This window comes from Vidua macroura, chromosome 6 (genome assembly GCF_024509145.1).
Source record: "Vidua macroura isolate BioBank_ID:100142 chromosome 6, ASM2450914v1, whole genome shotgun sequence".
Lineage (NCBI taxonomy): Eukaryota > Metazoa > Chordata > Aves > Passeriformes > Viduidae > Vidua > Vidua macroura.
In genome coordinates, this window is record NC_071576.1 from 7,031,221 (window position 1) to 7,048,429 (window position 17,209).

General features: G+C 44.3%; 1 protein-coding gene across 1 annotated transcript in view; it reads left to right on the forward strand.

Annotated features, from left to right (window-relative positions):
• SYNE2 (spectrin repeat containing nuclear envelope protein 2) overlaps positions 1-17,209 on the forward strand; it is a 158,916-nt gene that overhangs the window by 126,442 nt on the left and 15,265 nt on the right. The window contains exons 100-103 of the mRNA XM_053980791.1: positions 507-673; positions 12,797-12,959; positions 16,424-16,611; positions 16,763-16,913. Coding sequence (XP_053836766.1) covers positions 507-673; positions 12,797-12,959; positions 16,424-16,611; positions 16,763-16,913 — 669 coding nt within the window. The remainder of the gene's footprint in view (positions 1-506; positions 674-12,796; positions 12,960-16,423; positions 16,612-16,762; positions 16,914-17,209) is intronic.

Genomic DNA, 17,209 nt, shown 5'->3' on the forward strand with positions numbered 1-17,209 from the left:
CCCTTCCCCCATGGTAGTTGGTGCTTTCTAATACTTCTATATTAGCTTGATTTTAAAGAAGGTCATTATTGTTCTGCTGTTCTTCCCCATGGCTAAAATGTCTCAGCCTCTAATCCCAGATCTCCTCTGGATAAGAATACCAGCAAAATAAAGCCATCCTAGACTCAAATTTGGGTTCTTTTGAGGTAGCTTCATTGAAAAATTATGTTAAATCAGGAAAACAACAGATAAAATTAGAACATTCAATTGCTATTTTTAGGAATACTTGCAAGTATTGGCTGGCACTTGCAAGTCTTTAAGCTGCTTATTTTTTCGTAGATTGTGAGAGGGACTCTTCACTGAGGTTTTCTTTTTGTCTTCAGTGAGAGCTCTACATGCTAATGTACAAACCTCAGCCAAACCTGACTTCACATCACACACGTGGGAAAAGAAATACATGCTTTTGTTTGGGTATCATTGTTTTGTTTTGCCCTGTAATTAAAGCAATGTTTGTGTATGTTTATCAGGACTGCATGGAAGAAATAAACCTGTTCAGTGAAAATAAGCTTCACTTGAAACAAATGGGTGATCAGCTAATCAAGGCTAGCAACAAGAGCCGAGTTGCAGAAATAGATGATAAACTCAACAAAATCAATGATCGCTGGCAGCACCTCTTCGATGTTATTGGAGCACGGTAAGAAAATTATTTTCAATGTTTTATATGAGATAAAAGTCAGAGGCTTGTGTCCTTGACTATCAGAAACAGAGTGACATGACTTTCCAGTTAAGTTGGAATTTATTACTGAGAGTCAAGCTGAAGGGAATGCTTTTCTTTTGTAACTTATTGCTGTATTATGACAGCAAATGTCTTAATTTATCCAATGGTAGAGGGCAGGGTGTAAGAATTCATATAAAGTAAAATTTTAGTGATGGGAGCTTTGTAAAAGGAAATCAAAGTGATCTCTCCGTTCTACATGTTGAATTGCAACCTAATTTTAAGGCAGCTTGATAGGAGTTCACTTGGGCTTTTTAGGAGAGCCTCCTATTTCAACACAAGCCTCTCTTTCACTGTATGTCTGAATGCACAGAATTTAGGAAGAGATTCTCTTCTGTCTCTGTAAACAGTCAGATTTATATGATAATGTTCCTTTTTTACATTCACAAGTGTTTGAAATTTCATTTTAATACCGGTGCTATTTCTTCACTCAGTCTCCCTCCTAAAAACAACTGAAAGACCATATGAGTTTCTTTTAAATTCAGGATTTTCTGTATGATGGTGAAGTGGAAAATACTATCAGTTGAAATTAAAACCAAAACCTGCACAGTCTAGGCAACAACCTCCTCTTAACGGATTAAACATCTTTATTATACTTGACAGAGTTAAGAACATCATGATGATTTCAGTATTAGCCTTACTGAGACGATCCCATTTCATTATTATCTCTGAGTTTCTGCCACAGCTTGCGAGGAGGATGCTGGGCTGGTCTTGCCTCCTGCCGAGTTTATTGGTAATCCAGAAATAATAAGGGTAACACCAAATTAGTATTGGTCTCAACTTCTCTCCCAAGGTTTTGTTCTGCCTGTGATCACCCACTCTGGGCTCTCAGCAGCTCTGTTGCTCAGTTAAGTTTGGGACAGATAATGCTGGTGGTTATGCTGTGACAATGTAGTGCCAAGTGTGCTGGGCCTTAATCAGGAATGAGATCTGAATTAATGGTGACACACGAGCTGTGAATGATTAAGCAGAAGCTGCCTTCTTAAGATCTGACACTGCAGATACACTTGCAATGGTTGTCTCAAGGTGTCTGTTTTTGATCTGGTGTAGGACAGCAAGCTTCACTTTACTAATAGCACTTTTTCTGTTCTCATCTGATAGTAATGTGTCACTTTTAAAGCTTTTTTATTATCATATTTTGTTCGGCGGTGTGTTGGTTTTGAATTGTAGCAATTCTAAAGTGCAGTTTAAAATGCACTGTTTTAAAAGTGAGGTAGGCATGGCACATTTCTGGTAATCTTTAGGAAAACATGCTAAAGAATTGATGGGGCATTTAGAGAGACATTTGGCAACTGTATTCCAGTACTCTGTAACAAGGATTTGTCTACCTGGTTATGTCTTAAATATTTACCTTCAGGCAAATGTGCAGTGATGCTTTGAGGTACATTATTTTGGATTGCAATACTGGGATAACAAGGCTCCCAGTATTTGGTATCTAAGTGGATATTGCAGCTACTGGGGAATTTATGTGATGCTTTAGGATTGTGTTCTTAATTCCAAAATGTCTGTAATATGCCGGCTTCTACTTGTGATTTCCACCAACTTGGTGCTCAGGACCAGGGTAATGATCTGAAAGCACTTGGAAAAATGTGATTTTTAAGCAGCTCCCTTGGTGGCCCGAGATTATCAGGCTGCCCTGTGGGCTCTGCTGGTGCCCCCTGAGTTAATACTAAGAGAGGTTCAGCATATGGCAGTGTTTTGCAGCACCTCTCCTCCCTCACCTAATCCACCTTGCTGGGGCAGGCTCTCAGCTGCTCAGCATAAGTAACCACCAGGCCAGACACTCAAAACAGACTCTGAATAAACTCCTAAGAGTTTATTTTGCCCTGTTATAACCTTCCAACTTTCTGCTTTGAGTTTGCTGCTATGGTGCTGGCTTGCCACTGAGATTTGATGTCCGAAGGAATTAAATTAGACATCAGTTGACTGAAATGTCCACCTCACTCAGAGGTGTGCTTTGGGGCACTCAAGATGAGGTTCCTCCTGCGCTTTTGAGTAACCTCTCTCAAGCTCAGGTGATGGTGGGGAGGCAGCAGCTCAACCCATCACCAGTGTGACACAAATTGGGCATCTTTGAGGGAGAGCAGAGAGGAGCAAAGAGCCTTGTGCTGGAGGCGAGGTGACCTGGGAGTGTGGGTTGTGATGCCCTGTGCTGACAGATTCTCTCCTTCCTTCTCAGTTTGCTTTTGCAGAAACTGTTAAAAAATTTTGTATTGAGGCTGTGTTGAAAGAACACATGTAAAGGATAGTGGCAGAATTTTGTTGTCCCAGCTAGACGAAGCCATTGTAGTCCGGAGATCCTCTCACAGTGTCTGGAGGCTGGAGGGAATGGTACAGGGGCTGTGCCTCCAGTGCAGCCCTGCAGAAGAGACTGGAGCACTGCACAAATGCTGCCACATCTGCAGACCTGTGCAAAGCCCTTTTTATTTGGCACTGCTTCATTGCTTGTGGAAAATAAGAGGAATGGAGGAGATGCCTCTGGGAAGGAGTGCCAGGGGGCTTGGAGGGTTTGAGGGTAGGGGAATGCTCCTGGAGAGAAGTGACAAATTTTGACTGTGATGCAGAGAAAACCATGTCTTTCTCCTGAAAAAAATGTTGCATGTAGGAACTTATTTTCACAGCACATCCATGAAATGAGAAGGTGGTTTTGCTCCTATCTTTTCAGGTTAATAACTGTGGCAAGTAAAATAGAAGTGAAAATTTTCTGAAGTTTCAGGTGCCAAATCTGTGACCACTTGAAGCTCTTCTTTTGACAACTATTACAACTCCAACAGTTTCTGTTAAACACACAATGAGCTGCTACATTTATTTGTACTTGCACCTGACTCCCAGTGGCAGGGCAAGGACCAAATTTCAGTATGTTTTCATGGCAGGCCAAGACTTGGGAAGGAGGTGAACTACAGAGCCAGGCACTGAGTAGGAGAAGAAAATGTATATTGAATAGCTGTGTGTTCAAAGCCAATTCTTCATTTTTGGGCATTGAATCTGTCTTGTAGATGGGCACTTTCTGATCCTTTGGTTCGAGAGTGAAAAATAACCTGTATCCACAAAGGAATTTAATTGAGATATATTGCCAGCTTCAGTTCTGTGGTTGCTGATGTCCCCAAGGCTGATGTCCCCAAATGATCATGTCCCTGCGATGTCCCTGCGACCTGTGTTAAGATTTTATCTTCTTTGCAGTGCAGTGTATGGCTGTGTGATACCAACATGTCACCAAACCAGCCTGGAAGCCAATGTATCAATGCAGAGAATTCCTCCTGATAGCTTATTTCACCTTTTTAAACCAATAAACGTCCTGGGACAGATGGGCAAATTAGGTGAGCTCCCCATTTAGTCCTTGAAGTGATTCTCTTAGTTCATGGTGACAAGCTCAGATTTGCCATATGGCTGCACTTGCAGGACTTAACACTTTCATTATCTGCCTGTGCTCAGCCTGTGTGGTGACACCAAGCCACCGTCTGGCTGCAAACTTGTAGGAGTCTCAAAATGTTAATTTTCATGGGATAAAGTAACCATCAAGGCATTAGCATGCCAGGAAAGGAGAACAAATGAATTCTGTTCAGCTCAGAAGACACTCTTACTGCAGGGGTTTGTGCTGATCTCTATGTTGAGGGATGGGGAATACAAACATACTAATATTCAGAAAGGGAGTGTTGTGCTGATTGTAAAGATGGATACGGAAATCTCTTGCTTTTGTTACTGTAGCAGTAGGAGGAGGAGTGCGCAGGCTGCATGAGGGTGGTAGACAACCAAAAACCCATGGAGTGGGATTTGCATCCTCAGTATGCTCTGGAGCAACCCTCCTGGGTCATGCATTAACAGGCAAGGACTAGCAAGGAACTGTGTTGTGCATGGCCATGTTCCCTTTCCTGGGCCATCCAGCACTGATTCTAACTCCTCTAACAGCCCGGTGAAAAGGGGATGTTTTCCTTCTGTGTTGCTGTTTGCTTAGTGCCTGCAGCCAGGTTGGAGGAGCAACCCCGTGTCACTGGAGGGTGTCTGCACTGCCTGGGGCTGTGCAGAGTTTTGGGTCTGCAGACCAGTCTCTGCAGTAGCTGATGTTGCATTTCTGTACCTCTGGGCATCCTGCAGCTCTTGCCACTTGCTGCCAAGCTGTGTAAAGGGGATGCCATTTCTTAGCTGCTCTGACTACAGGCACACTGATGTGTTTTCTTACTTGGTGGGTCTAGTCCATGTTTTCAGCCTTGGGGAAAAAAACGAAGTTTTTGTGTAAGTAGCAGGAATGGGTTCAAATGACTGTGACCTTTAAAGCAAGCATGAAAATTCAGGGAAGCAAGCAAGGTCAAATGTGCCTTCTCATTCTTTTAATTGCAACTATCCTTGGCAGTTGGGTCTTTTCCCTGTGTTTGCAAGCTGCCAGCATCATTGCATCGTCCAGGAATCTTTAACTGCCTCTCTCAAGTCAGCCCTTACCTTCCTTAATAGAACTTGGAAGATTCAACGTGTTTTCAGCTCATTTCCTGCATACCCTGGAGGGGCTGAAATTCCCAAACAGACTGAAACTTCTCAGGTTGCAAAAAAATGGGAAGGAGTTGAAGCTCTCCAGTGACATCACCTTGTGCTGTGCTGGGGGTCCTAGGAGGCTTTATGGGGAGTGCAGTGAGCTGCCAATTCCTCTCCTCCCTTCCACCCTCACTGTGGCTGGGTTGACCCAAAAGTCACTCCAGCAGCAGCAGGCCCCGGGTTATGGGTTTGGGGAGCGAGTGAGTTCACAGCACACCCTTCAGCTGGTCTCCATTTAATTTTCCACCACATTGGTTACCCTTTGGCAGGGCAGACAATCAGGCACCATGTGTTGGTGTGCTGTCCTACCCTGTGGCAGCCCACAATCAGTGTGGGTGCACTCTGGGTTCAAAGGTCTTTCAAAATTGCTGCAGATCAATATTGCATGGGAAGGGAAGCAAAATATGCTATGGGGAGGCCTCCCCAGGTAAACAAGACAGCAGTGTCTGGCAGAATTGTGCTGGTTTGTGGCAGTACCACTGTAAAATCTCATTCTTGGGTTTGTTTTTTTTGGTATACAAAATATGTGGATGGTTGAAATCTCACTCACAAAGTGCCTGCTTTCTTTCTGTGTTCTCTTTGTCCTTTGAGGATTACACTTCTCTTCAGTGTAAAAGCTGTGACAGAATTCATTATTGTCTCAGGCATGATGGTTGGGCTTATTTTGGTTATGCAATGTGTGAAGGGAGCAGGGGAAGCTGGCAGTGCAAGGGGAGTCCTTGTCTTCTGCACACCATCTTCACTCCCAGTATCTACCTGCAAAGCTGGGGGTTGTTTCCCCATTTACTCAGGTCAACCATTTCAAATGTGGTTTTGAACCACTCTGGACAATAAACTGTGGAGGTTACTGGACATGATTTGCCTGTGCAAATGTTCAAAGCCCTTTCACAGTGTGCTGTGTCCTCGCAGGCACTTTGTGTTCTGCCATGTGAGCCATCAGCAAGTCAGTACAGGTCTGTGGAAAATTACCTGAATACTGAAAAAAACCTTTGATTTCAGAATAATTCCTTGCATTTTTTGGTGGGATTATCACAACTTCTTTGTTTTTTTCCTGATACTGGCTGGGTGGGGACTGACTTGTAACCCAAGGTTCTCCAACTTCCGCCTTTTTTTTCCCACCCTGTGATCTCTGGCAGTCATAACACACAGAAATCATGACAGTGTGTTTTTCCACAAACGAACGATACCATAAATGAAGATTAGGAGTTATTTTGCCCTCTGGCATAACAGGCTATTTGCAGTGGAGGCCTTCTGCCTGGTCTGGAAGGTTAAAGAGAGGACAGGTTAGTGTGTGGGAGATTTAATTCGTACTTAAATAGCTGGGATATAATGGCAAAGGCGAGAAAGCAGAACGCAGGGGAAGTAAGGATACATCTTTGTGCGTGGTGCCTGTGCGTGGATGTACGTGTGCTCATTCTTTTGGGTTCGCTTCAGACTGACTCTGCTGCAAATCATCCGGGTCTGAGGCTCCAGTCCCTCTTTCTCCCAAGAAATGAGCACCGCATCCACCTTTCTCGGTGCCGGAGGCTCCAACCCGCAGCCTTTTTGTCGCCAGCCGCGGGCAGCCTCCCGGCGTGCGCTTCCTCCCGTGCTAGTAATTCTGTCGTGTCAGAATAAAGCTCTCGTGGTTTTGTTCTGAGGAGGCATGCGGCCGTTCGCCAGGTAAAATCCCAACGCAAAACCTAAGGGTTAAAATAGGGGGGGAGAGAGCGCTCCGGTGTCTCCCCAGCTCGGGGTCGGGGAGGAGGAGGACGGGCGAGCCTCCCCCCCCACACAGCCGGGATGCTAAAGCGGCGAATAAATAGGGCATCTGTGGAGGAGGGGTTTCCTCTGCCATGCCTGCCTGGTCGCACAGACGGTCCCCCCTTGCAGCTTGGGATTTGCAGGCTGAGGAATGGTTTTCCCGTGCGAACCGTAAGTGCCGTGTGGGTGCGCGGTGCCGGTGGGTTCTGGCGGAGCAGCGGGACCCGGCGGCCGCGGGGGGGGGAGCGATGGATGCGCTGCGCCAGCGCCTCGCCGCAGCTCGCCTTGGGCGAGCGCACGAGTGGGAAGTGCGGCACGTTAGCAGCAGGAACAGTGCTCACGGGCCTCTTGCGATCAGCTGTGTTTGGGGCTGGCACCCGAGGCGGTGGAGAGCCTTGACAAGAACCTTTGGGCTCGCCGGCGGGGTGACGCGAGGAAAGCCTCCCCCAAAGCCTCCTCCGCTTCTCCCTCCGCGCACGCAGCCCAGGGGCACGGGGCGGCTGGCACGGCCCGAGAATGGCCTCGCCTTCCCTGAGAAAGGCCTAAGGTTTGCCTTTGGCATCACCTCTCCAAAGCGCGTCTTTTGTCCCTCACACGGTTAAGTTCCCCCAGCGACTCATTGAACAAAGGTTTCCTGGGCTGTGCATCTCATTTGCTTTGCGCTGGTAAACAATCCTGTCAGCCGGCAGGGCCATTTCAGCCCCTCCTCCTCCTCCAAAAGACATGCACGGAGTCGCTTTTTCTGATGACATTTGCCTTTGTGAAGGAGAGTTTGGAATAGATGTTAGGACGTTTTTCGTTATTTCAGACACTAAAATTTGAATGCTGCTATTTACCTTATTTGAGCTTCCCCCCTACCTTTTCCTGCAGCATTTTGACACCTAAAGCAATGCAATAGGAAATGTATTTTAGAATTCTTTTTGTTTGTGTGAATACGTTTCAATCAACCTGGAAGCTCCTCCTACTGCTAGGTAATTCCTGAGTAGTTACCACAAATATACTGTGTATTTCTGGGGCTGTGCAATGATTCAGCCTTTAATGCTTTTCTCTTGTAACCCACTGCTGGCAACTTCACTGTGGGTATTAAGACCCAAATCCAATCTCGAGTCAAGTCAGTTAGTCCTTCTGTTCACTTTTGCAGCCAGCTTGTAGTTATAATCGCCTACTTTTGTTCTTTATCTGCCACTTCTATTGTGGTGTAAAGATTAAAATATTTAAAATCTGGCTTTGTTTGGCTTATTCCAGGCAACTTAAGCATGTGTCTGAGTGCTAATCAGGGTGGATTTTTTTAACTTGGCCCATTGCAAATGACAAGACAAATCTGAATTTGTTGGGTTTTTTTAGATTAATGGATTTTTTTGTATTACTATCTTTTTTCTTTTTCCTTCTGGAGGCATGTTGAATTGTGGCAGGTGAGTTCTCAGTGGGAAGTGAACAATGGATAAGTAGGCGTTTTTCCTGTAAACAATAAGGTTTTCCTGTTTGACCAATCTCAATTAACTTGAGGATCACACTTCATAGAGGAAGAATTCAATCAACAGTGGTGGCACCTTCCACCCTCAGGAAAAAGCTGGTTTTCTTTGCTGCACTTGAACTTTCAGTGCTGTTAATTCGCTGTATGTTGGGTGATTGATACCCGGATCTGGCAGGCAGTTTTTGCCCCCAGGCTTGGAGGCTTGCACTGTGCACTCCCACCCAGCTTCGAGAAGGGCTATGTTTCCCCAGAAATGGTCAGGATACATCTCAAAAGAGTTTGAGAAGTTTCTTTCATGCAAAGATCAGGTGATTTGTAAGAGTTTTTTCAGGGTGCATCTGAGAATGGTGGTTGCAAATGAAGACTTTTGTTGATGTAATTAATTAGTGTGTTTCACTCTTTTCTTTGAGCTGTAGCCAAGGAAATGGCAGTTGCCTGTGACTTCTGTGCAAGCTGAGGATGCTGACGTTTTTCATCAGTTTACCTCTTGTTTCAGTGTAGAGCCCTGCCCTTTTCCTTGGGCTCTGTGTCTGCTGACAGGAGCAGGTCAGCCAATGTGAATGTCTGGACAAAGCTGCCTTCCCATTTATGCACTGCACTAGTGTGAACTTCTCTTAGGTTTTTGTTCTTCTTTGGCTGCTTAACTCAAGTTTGAGATGAATGGCTTAGAGCATTAAGGGTGTTTAAATGACTGGCAAATGCCAAATTATATCGAGAATAAATAACAGATTCAATTACTTAATTACAATGGTGTTTCTAATGGCAATTGTTAGAAGGTAAATACAAGCTCTCAGTTCCACAATGATGCTGTCTTTGAGACTGTTGCTTCTGGTAACACTAGAAGATCAAGATCCTCATGGTGACATTCATAACTTAAAAATCAGAGTGATTTCTAAGCCAACACAGTATTGGAGTGGTGGTGCAAAAAGCCACACTTGGATTCTAAAACTGATGCTTTTAAATTTTTTTTGAATGTACTTTCAGTCATAAATACATTTATTTATAGTCTAATATCCTTTGGTTTTGCTTTGGACTTCTTGGCTGTGTTCATCTATGCACGATGAAGACTGAAGAAAGATGTTTAGCACCCTCTGAAGTTTCTTGTAATGTAGCTTAGGGATGGGAAGCAGGTGGATAGAGGCAGAGAAGGGAGCCCAGGGAGGCAGAGATGATCCTGAGCAGCACAGTAAGCTGTGTTCTCAGCTGGTCAGATGGTCCCAACATGTGCATGTCTCCAGACCAGTTGTGGGAAGCATCACAGGATATGCAGGAAGTGAATTGCCACAGAATACAGTCAGGGACAGGGCAGAGATCAAGCCCTGCTTTCCTCCTGACTGGCCTGAAGCCATGCAGAGTTGATAATGCAGCAGTGTAGATGTTTAGCTCAGACTCTTCCATTCTGTGCTCAGCACAGAGCCTGTATTGTCCATCTCTCCCGGGAGAGTCACCTGCCTTTGGAGGACCACATGCCTTGGGAGTCACTGGCCCTGCTGAGCGTCATAACCAACCAAAATAACTGATGGGAACAGGGCAGAAGAAGAATTAGTTCTCCTGGGTAAAATAACTTCCAGCCCATGACAGCATAAGAAAATAATGCAATGACATGTTCATTGACTACCACTTAATATAAGCAAGAGCAGCAAGATTTATACAGCAGCTGATTGCTTGGGAGCCAGATGCTGTCTGCATACAGGGTTGAACTGGGACCAGAGTGTTGGAAAAAAGCTTGTTAAGAAAAGCAAGAGCAGCTAAATACTTTTGTCATCCCCTGGTTTCCTCTCAATCAGCTGCAGCAGTGGAAGACAGAGCCCATGTAAAGGGGCAGAGGCAGGTGCTTTGCACCAGTGTCAGCAGCTTTGTAGGTGCAAGGCAGGAACAAGGTGTACCATGGACTTGTGCCAAATCCTTCAGACTGGCTTGCAGGCTTACATCAGTCAGACAATACTAATTTTACTTTTGGAGAGTGCAGAGTTGCTAAATACCTGCCAGGAGCTTCAGTGTAGGACTGTGTTCTTCTCGCCCTCCTTGTAAAACAACTGAAAGTACTGCCTGGTGCTTCTGGGACAAGAGGTGGGGGAGGCTTTCCATGCTGCTAATCCATATGAGACCCTAAATTTTCTGCCCTTACTCTGTAAACAATACGACTGAGCAAATCCAGCAGGATCATTCCCATATCTCCTCCATAAGTGCTTTACCTTAAATCAAGTGTCTGGCTGACGTGTGTATCCTCTTTGGTTACCTTAAGGTTGTTAATAAGATCAGTTGTTGCTTACAGGGTGGCATATTCATTATGGATTAGGTGTCCTGCGTATCTTCTGTCATTGTATCATCAGGCAGTTGCAAAAGCCATTCATTACAGACAGTTTGGACCACTCTCCTCTAAAACTTGCCGTGATAGTTCAGCAGCAGGCAGCACAGTGGGCCAGGAAACTGTCCAGGTGCCCTGTGTGGGCACTTCTGCCTTGGAGCAATCTATCCCTGCCTGCATTACATGAGATCACATCCCTCACCCTTCCCCAGTCCCAACTTCCACAAGACCTGTGTTGCCAAGTACATTGGGGCTCAACTCAGACCCCTCAACAGTTCCTGCATTTGGGGACATGCAGTGAGCCCCTTGTATAAGCTGTCCTTGCAGTCCCACTGCTGGTTTTGTTTATGTGGTGACAGTTCCCAGGCACTGTGGCCAATGAATGGGAAATGTTTCAGCCTTTCCACAATGCAGACTTAACTTCTTGTACTGCACTTGACTTAAACAATTGAGGCTCATCTTGATAGTTGTTGGACTAGGCAGTAGCTAAAGGTTTAATTTGTAAGTTTGCATTTTAGAAATCACATACAAGGTTCAAAAGTTGATTCTAAGGCACAAGAACATAATTAGAGCTCAGGAGACCAGCACAGGGAAGCAATGCTGGCTAAGAAGTGGGTTCTCCCTAGGACATGGGTGGAATGATTTCATCTGACTTTAAGAGTCTGCAGTGTTGATATTTATAGAACTGCAGGGTAGACCATTGCATTTCATGGGGATAAATACATGCTTTTTGGTACAGTTCATCTCATCTTGTGATCTGGATGTTCAAGACAGGTCTGATACAACTAATGATTTTTTTTTTCCTCCATTATCTACCAAGGTCTAGATGACAAGCTCTGAAATAAGTCTGAAGAGATAAGCGTCACCCTGGTGTTGCCTTTTTAGTAATTTTTGTTGGGAATTGCAGTAAATGAGAATTTCAAGAAAAAATTGGTACCAATGAGGTAGTTCACCAGATATTCCTCCAACACATGGAGACAAATTTGCCAAAATATAAAGGCATGCTACTTGTGTAATTTGAGGGGCTGATATGGGGGCTTGACATGGAAATATGCTTCTAAGGCTGGAAGTAAAAAAAAGTCTCTCTGAGAGCTGTGCTACAAACAGCTACAAGAAAAGTAAATGATCTCAATGGTTTATTTGCTTGTCCACTGCACAAGTCTCCCTGGCCATTTTGATATTCTCCCCTATCAGGATTGTTTTGTTTTTGTTTTTTTTAATTTTTCACTTGTCAGGAGAGTCTGGCATATCTCTGCATATTTGTGTGGTGTTTAGATGAGCTTTAATGTTGTGATGCTACCAGTTCTATAGTAGCTGTTGTTCAGGCCTTCTTCTCTCCTGTCAACATCCAGAGGGTGCTGAGGCCCTGGCAGAGGTTGCCTGGAGAAGCATCCCTGGAAATGTTCAAGGCCAGGCTGGATGGGGCCTGGAGCAACCTGGAATAGTGGAAGGTGTCCCTGCCCATGGCAGGTTGGAGCAAGGTGATCTTTCAGGCCCTTCCAACCCAAACCACTCTGTGATTCTGTGATTTTTCCAGGGTGTTGGACTGGTTTGTGGTGTGGTTTGTGCAGATTCTGCCTCTCTTTGCAGAGTGGTTCCCTGTTGATTAGTGTGAGCCGGTTGGTTGCTAAAGATGACACTGAGCAAAATCCACAGCAGGAAAATCAAACCATAGATACCCACTTCAGTTTAACTGTGTCAAATAATGGTACAGTTTTCCACTTAGAAGAACGTCCAGTGTTCCGTAGCAGATGAAAATTCACCTTGCTTATACAGTTTCATTAAAGCCTTAACCTAAGACCTGTTTGCAGTTGTAGAGCAGGGGTCTGCTGAGCCAATTTAGGTAGATCTTGACTAAAACACAGCTCTGATTTACAGGCAGCAGTTTGATGTGACATGGCTTCATAAAGCCATGCCTGTCATCACCTCCTGCCAACATCCTTTCCACTGATTGACCATCTTTGTAACAAAATGTTCTTCCTGGTTTACTTAGGGTGAAGAAACTGAAGGAAACATTTGCTTTTATACAACTATTGGACAAAAACATGAGTAACCTTCGCACCTGGTTGGCCCGGATTGAGTCTGAGCTTTCCAAGCCTGTTGTTTATGACATCTGTGATGACCAAGAAATCCAGAAGAGACTGGCAGAACAGCAGGTGGGAAATAGCAGCAGCCAGAGTAAATGAGCTAAAATGCTGCTGATTGGTCCTGGTATAAAATCACCTGTTTCTTTTCTCTAGCGAGCCCTTCTGGCTGTTTGCTTTGCATGGTGCGTTCCTGCCAAGATGCATTACATGGAAAAGTTTTATTTGCTTGCAGTAATTGCAGTATTGTGTTGAATTGCCCCCATGTCTCTCTGCCCCCCTTGACCCAAGAAAACATGCAAAATACAGCAGTTCCTGAGGACTAGGCAGGGCACAGACAGTGGGCAGAGTACATGAGGATGACTTCGACTGACAAGGCATGAATGCTGCTCTCTGCAAAGAGATGGGATTTGATGCATTGCCCTCACTGGCTCTAGTTCTTGTCCCTTCCTTGCAGATAGCAGAGCAAGCTTGGCAGAGCAGGATGCTTGGGCTTTGGAAGGTGGATTTGTGCGGACACACCTTTGGCTGAGGTTTGATCAGAGGCAGGCTCTGAAGAGCCCTCAGGGCTGGGGAGCTGGCGCGTGAATCCTGCTGAGACAACAAGTGTGAACCAACCTCACACTGCTGGGTGTTGGTGGGCATTCATCCAAGGCAGTGGCTTACCAGGGGATCTTAGGAGTTGGATAGTCCTGGAGTAAATTTCTCTAGCCAACAGCCAGGCAAGGAAAAGTACAGACTTGCAGGTGGAGTCATCCTTTGCTCAGGGCTGTGCTGTAAGTCTGACCAGGTTCTAAGTGTTTGGCTGTCATCTGGCTTTTGTATTAAACAGCAATACTTGCCCAAAAACTAAAGATCAAGAATAAGTCTGTCAAGTTTTGAAGCTTGGAAGCTTTATGGCATCTGCCTTTAGGAACACTTACTGGTATCCTTCCCATCCTTTCCATCGTCTCTCTCTGGCTTCTGCTTTTGTGTCTAAGGATCCCTGAGTGACCCAGACCTGGGGACTCTGTTCTCTGGTTGGTATGGCTGTCCTTTTACTCGTGTCCCAAATATCACAGGAAGGGCCAGCTCCTCTGTGACAGGATTGGAGGTGGCTCCCACTGACTGCTCTGCAGGAGCTGGTCAAACACCAGAAGCCTTGGCCCAGCACCTCTCATGGTTTCATCTGCATTGTGAATGGTCATGTAAACAACAAAGAAATATTTTCTTCTCATTCAAACCTTCTGCATTCTCAAAGGCTGTGATAAATTGCCAGGCAGAGCAGAGCATGGAGCACAAAGGAATTGTATCCAAACTAATTTATTTTTATTATGAACATTCAAGCTACAGCTGGCTGCAAGATCCATCATTTGCTGCTCAGAGCTACTAACTGCTTAATTTTTTTGGATGTTATTTTTTTTAAATACAGACCTCTAGGCACCTCTAGAGTCTGTCTACAGTAGCTTTTTAGCAGGCTGAGTATGAGAAGACTATGCTGACTAAAAAGACCACAGTAAAAAGAAAAGCTGCTGTTGTTCTGCATTAGTGAAACATTTGTCTTAATGAGACAAGTAAAAAGATCTTTCCTGGTTTTAGCTGAACAATTATTTCAGCAAGAGCAAAGAATGGTGAGAAATATGCCCTACAGGCTTTTTTTATTTGACATCCATGACTGGAAAAGCTTTACCTGTGCAGTCTTGAATAATGAAATTTAAAAGCCTTGTGTATCCACAGAGGTGTTTTATGGCATGTTTGTTCAATTAAAGGATGAAGATTACAACATGAATAATATTAATTTTAAGATTGCAAAGGTGTTTCACTAATGCCAAAATCTAGTAGTGTGTAGTCTGTTAAAGCTCTTTGGGCGATGCTATGCAGAGTTGAAGGAATGGAACCTCTTGGGGCTCCATGTATGTTCCTCACCCTCTCCCTTAGTTTGTTATGTTTGTCTCACTTAATGCAGTCAGGTCATTTGGAAAACAGCAAGGATTCTGTCTAGGCTCTTCCATGAACCCAGGCATGGCCTGAAGCAATGAGGTCGTGTCAGCAACATTATCGTAGTGCAAGTTAGAATTAATTTGTAGTCTGTGATCAGAAGTCTCATTTTCACTAATACACCTGTAAATCCAGTGGAATTTCATGAATTCAGAAGACACTCCCCAGGTACCAGTAGTGTGGCAGAGCCTGCTCCCAGCTGTGGAGCCTGTGTTGAAAAGACACTGATGCATCTTGCTCAGTAAATATGTGAATCCTTAGTAACCTGTAAAAAATTCTGTTGGGTCTCCTCCTGGCAGTCTCATCTATGTAAGGAATTTCACTTCTACGTTCCTTAAAGCTGTTCATTACTACAAATCCCAAAAGCTGTATTTTATGGCTCAGCCCTTGATTCAGGTACCTATGTACCCACTGAGTGATCCTCAACTCCTTGCAGCTTGTTGACTTCTGGGAAAAATCTTCCTTCAACTCATTTTGTATTTACTACAAGCTGTGTCTATTTCGGAGGGATTTATTTATTTTATTTTGTTTGGGTTTTTTGTGAAGTCTAGAGCAAAACCAATTCTGCTTCATCTGTTGACTGAAATCAGTAACTACCATTTAATGGGACCTCCAGTTCACTTTTGTTAGGAAAATACTCATTTGTGTTTGTTGGTCTAGTGTTATTCAAGCAAAAGTCTCTGTATCCTTCATTAGAAAAGCCAGAAATGGGTTGAAAAATGGCATTGTAGTGGCTATTGTCATTTTATTAATATTTAAAGCTGGTCGCATGGTACAGATCTACCTTTTCAATAAGAAATATTTAGATAAGGCTTTTTTTGTCTTTCAATTGCACTGACTTCAGGCATAGTGATGGGTACAGGTTGAAAGGCCAGACTGTCATGGTGGTGCAGGCTCTGGAAAAGAAACCTGTAGTGTGGATTAGACAAAAGGTCTTTGCCAGATCCTTTAAAACAGTCTGTCAGAACAGGAGCCCTACAAGAGGGATTAAGAAAAGTAATGTAACACCAGGTACTTGTGTACTGTGTTTGTGTTTCATGCTGCAGCCTGTGATCAGTCACTAAAATGCACTAGGAGTTCTCTGACAAGTCTTTCAGTGTAGTAACCTGATATGAGACAATCATCTTGTGCTGTCAAAATTAAGAAGAATTTATTTATGGTATAGATAAGGTTTGGATTTTGAATGCACATTTAAATTGTCCAGACTGTTAATGAGAAGATTGAGTTTAGACTGAGACACCAAAGGTGGACAACCCCTTTTGGTTCTCTCCTTGCCTGTGTCAGATGCACACCTCATCCTGCAAGTCTTTTTTTAAAGCTACATCAGCTTTTCCTGACACGGGATTTACTCTTTCCCCATCCTCTGCAGCATTTTGAAAGGGCATGGGTGAGATGTAGCCGGGCATGTTTCCTTCCACTGACACTGTATGTTTCCTTCCACTGACACTGTATGTTTCCTTCCACTGACACTGTATGTTTCCTTCCACTGACACTGTATGTTTCCTTCCACTGACACTGTATGTTTCCTTCCACTGACGCTATTCTTTTGCCACTGGCAGGACCTGCAGAGAGACATAGAGCAGCACACAGCGGGCGTGGAGTCCGTGTTTAACATCTGTGACGTCCTGCTACACGACTCAGATGCGTGTGCTAATGAGACAGAGTGTGACTCCATCCAGCAAACCACCAGGAGCTTGGACAGACGGTGGAGAAATATCTGTGCCATGTCCATGGAAAGGCGAATGAAGTATGTCTCCTATTCTTATCCTGCAGAAACCTGTGGCAGCGTTTTGAGGAAATGCTGTAGCTTTTGCCACAAGCTGAATTTGGAGGAGGAATAAAGAATCCAGAGTTGATAGTTAGCTTGTGATAAAACCTTTCTGTTTTTGCTCTCTCAGAATCGAGGAAACCTGGCGTCTGTGGCAGAGGTTTTTGGATGACTATTCTCGCTTTGAAGATTGGCTAAAAGCATCTGAAAATATAGCAGCTAGGCCTAATTCTTCAGAGGTCTTGTACACACATGCAAAAGAGGAGCTGAAGAAATTTGAGGTGAATTTTTTAACTGCCTTTTTTATGCTCGGCATCAGGCTGCTGAGTACATATTGTTTGTGCAAAATGCCTTAGTCTCTGGAAAACACTGGTTTGGCATTGGTAGTATAGGGAACATAAATAATTTGGTGAGTGTGCAGCTGCTAGATGTCTGTTTGTCTCCAGAATTTTTTTTAATGTGGAGAATACAATGCTCTGAATAGACACTTAAAAGTTTAAAGCCTTGCTTTTTATAGGCAAGAGACTTTTGTAGCGTGATATTTATTCTTCTCTTTCTTCTCCTAGTGAGCTAAGTT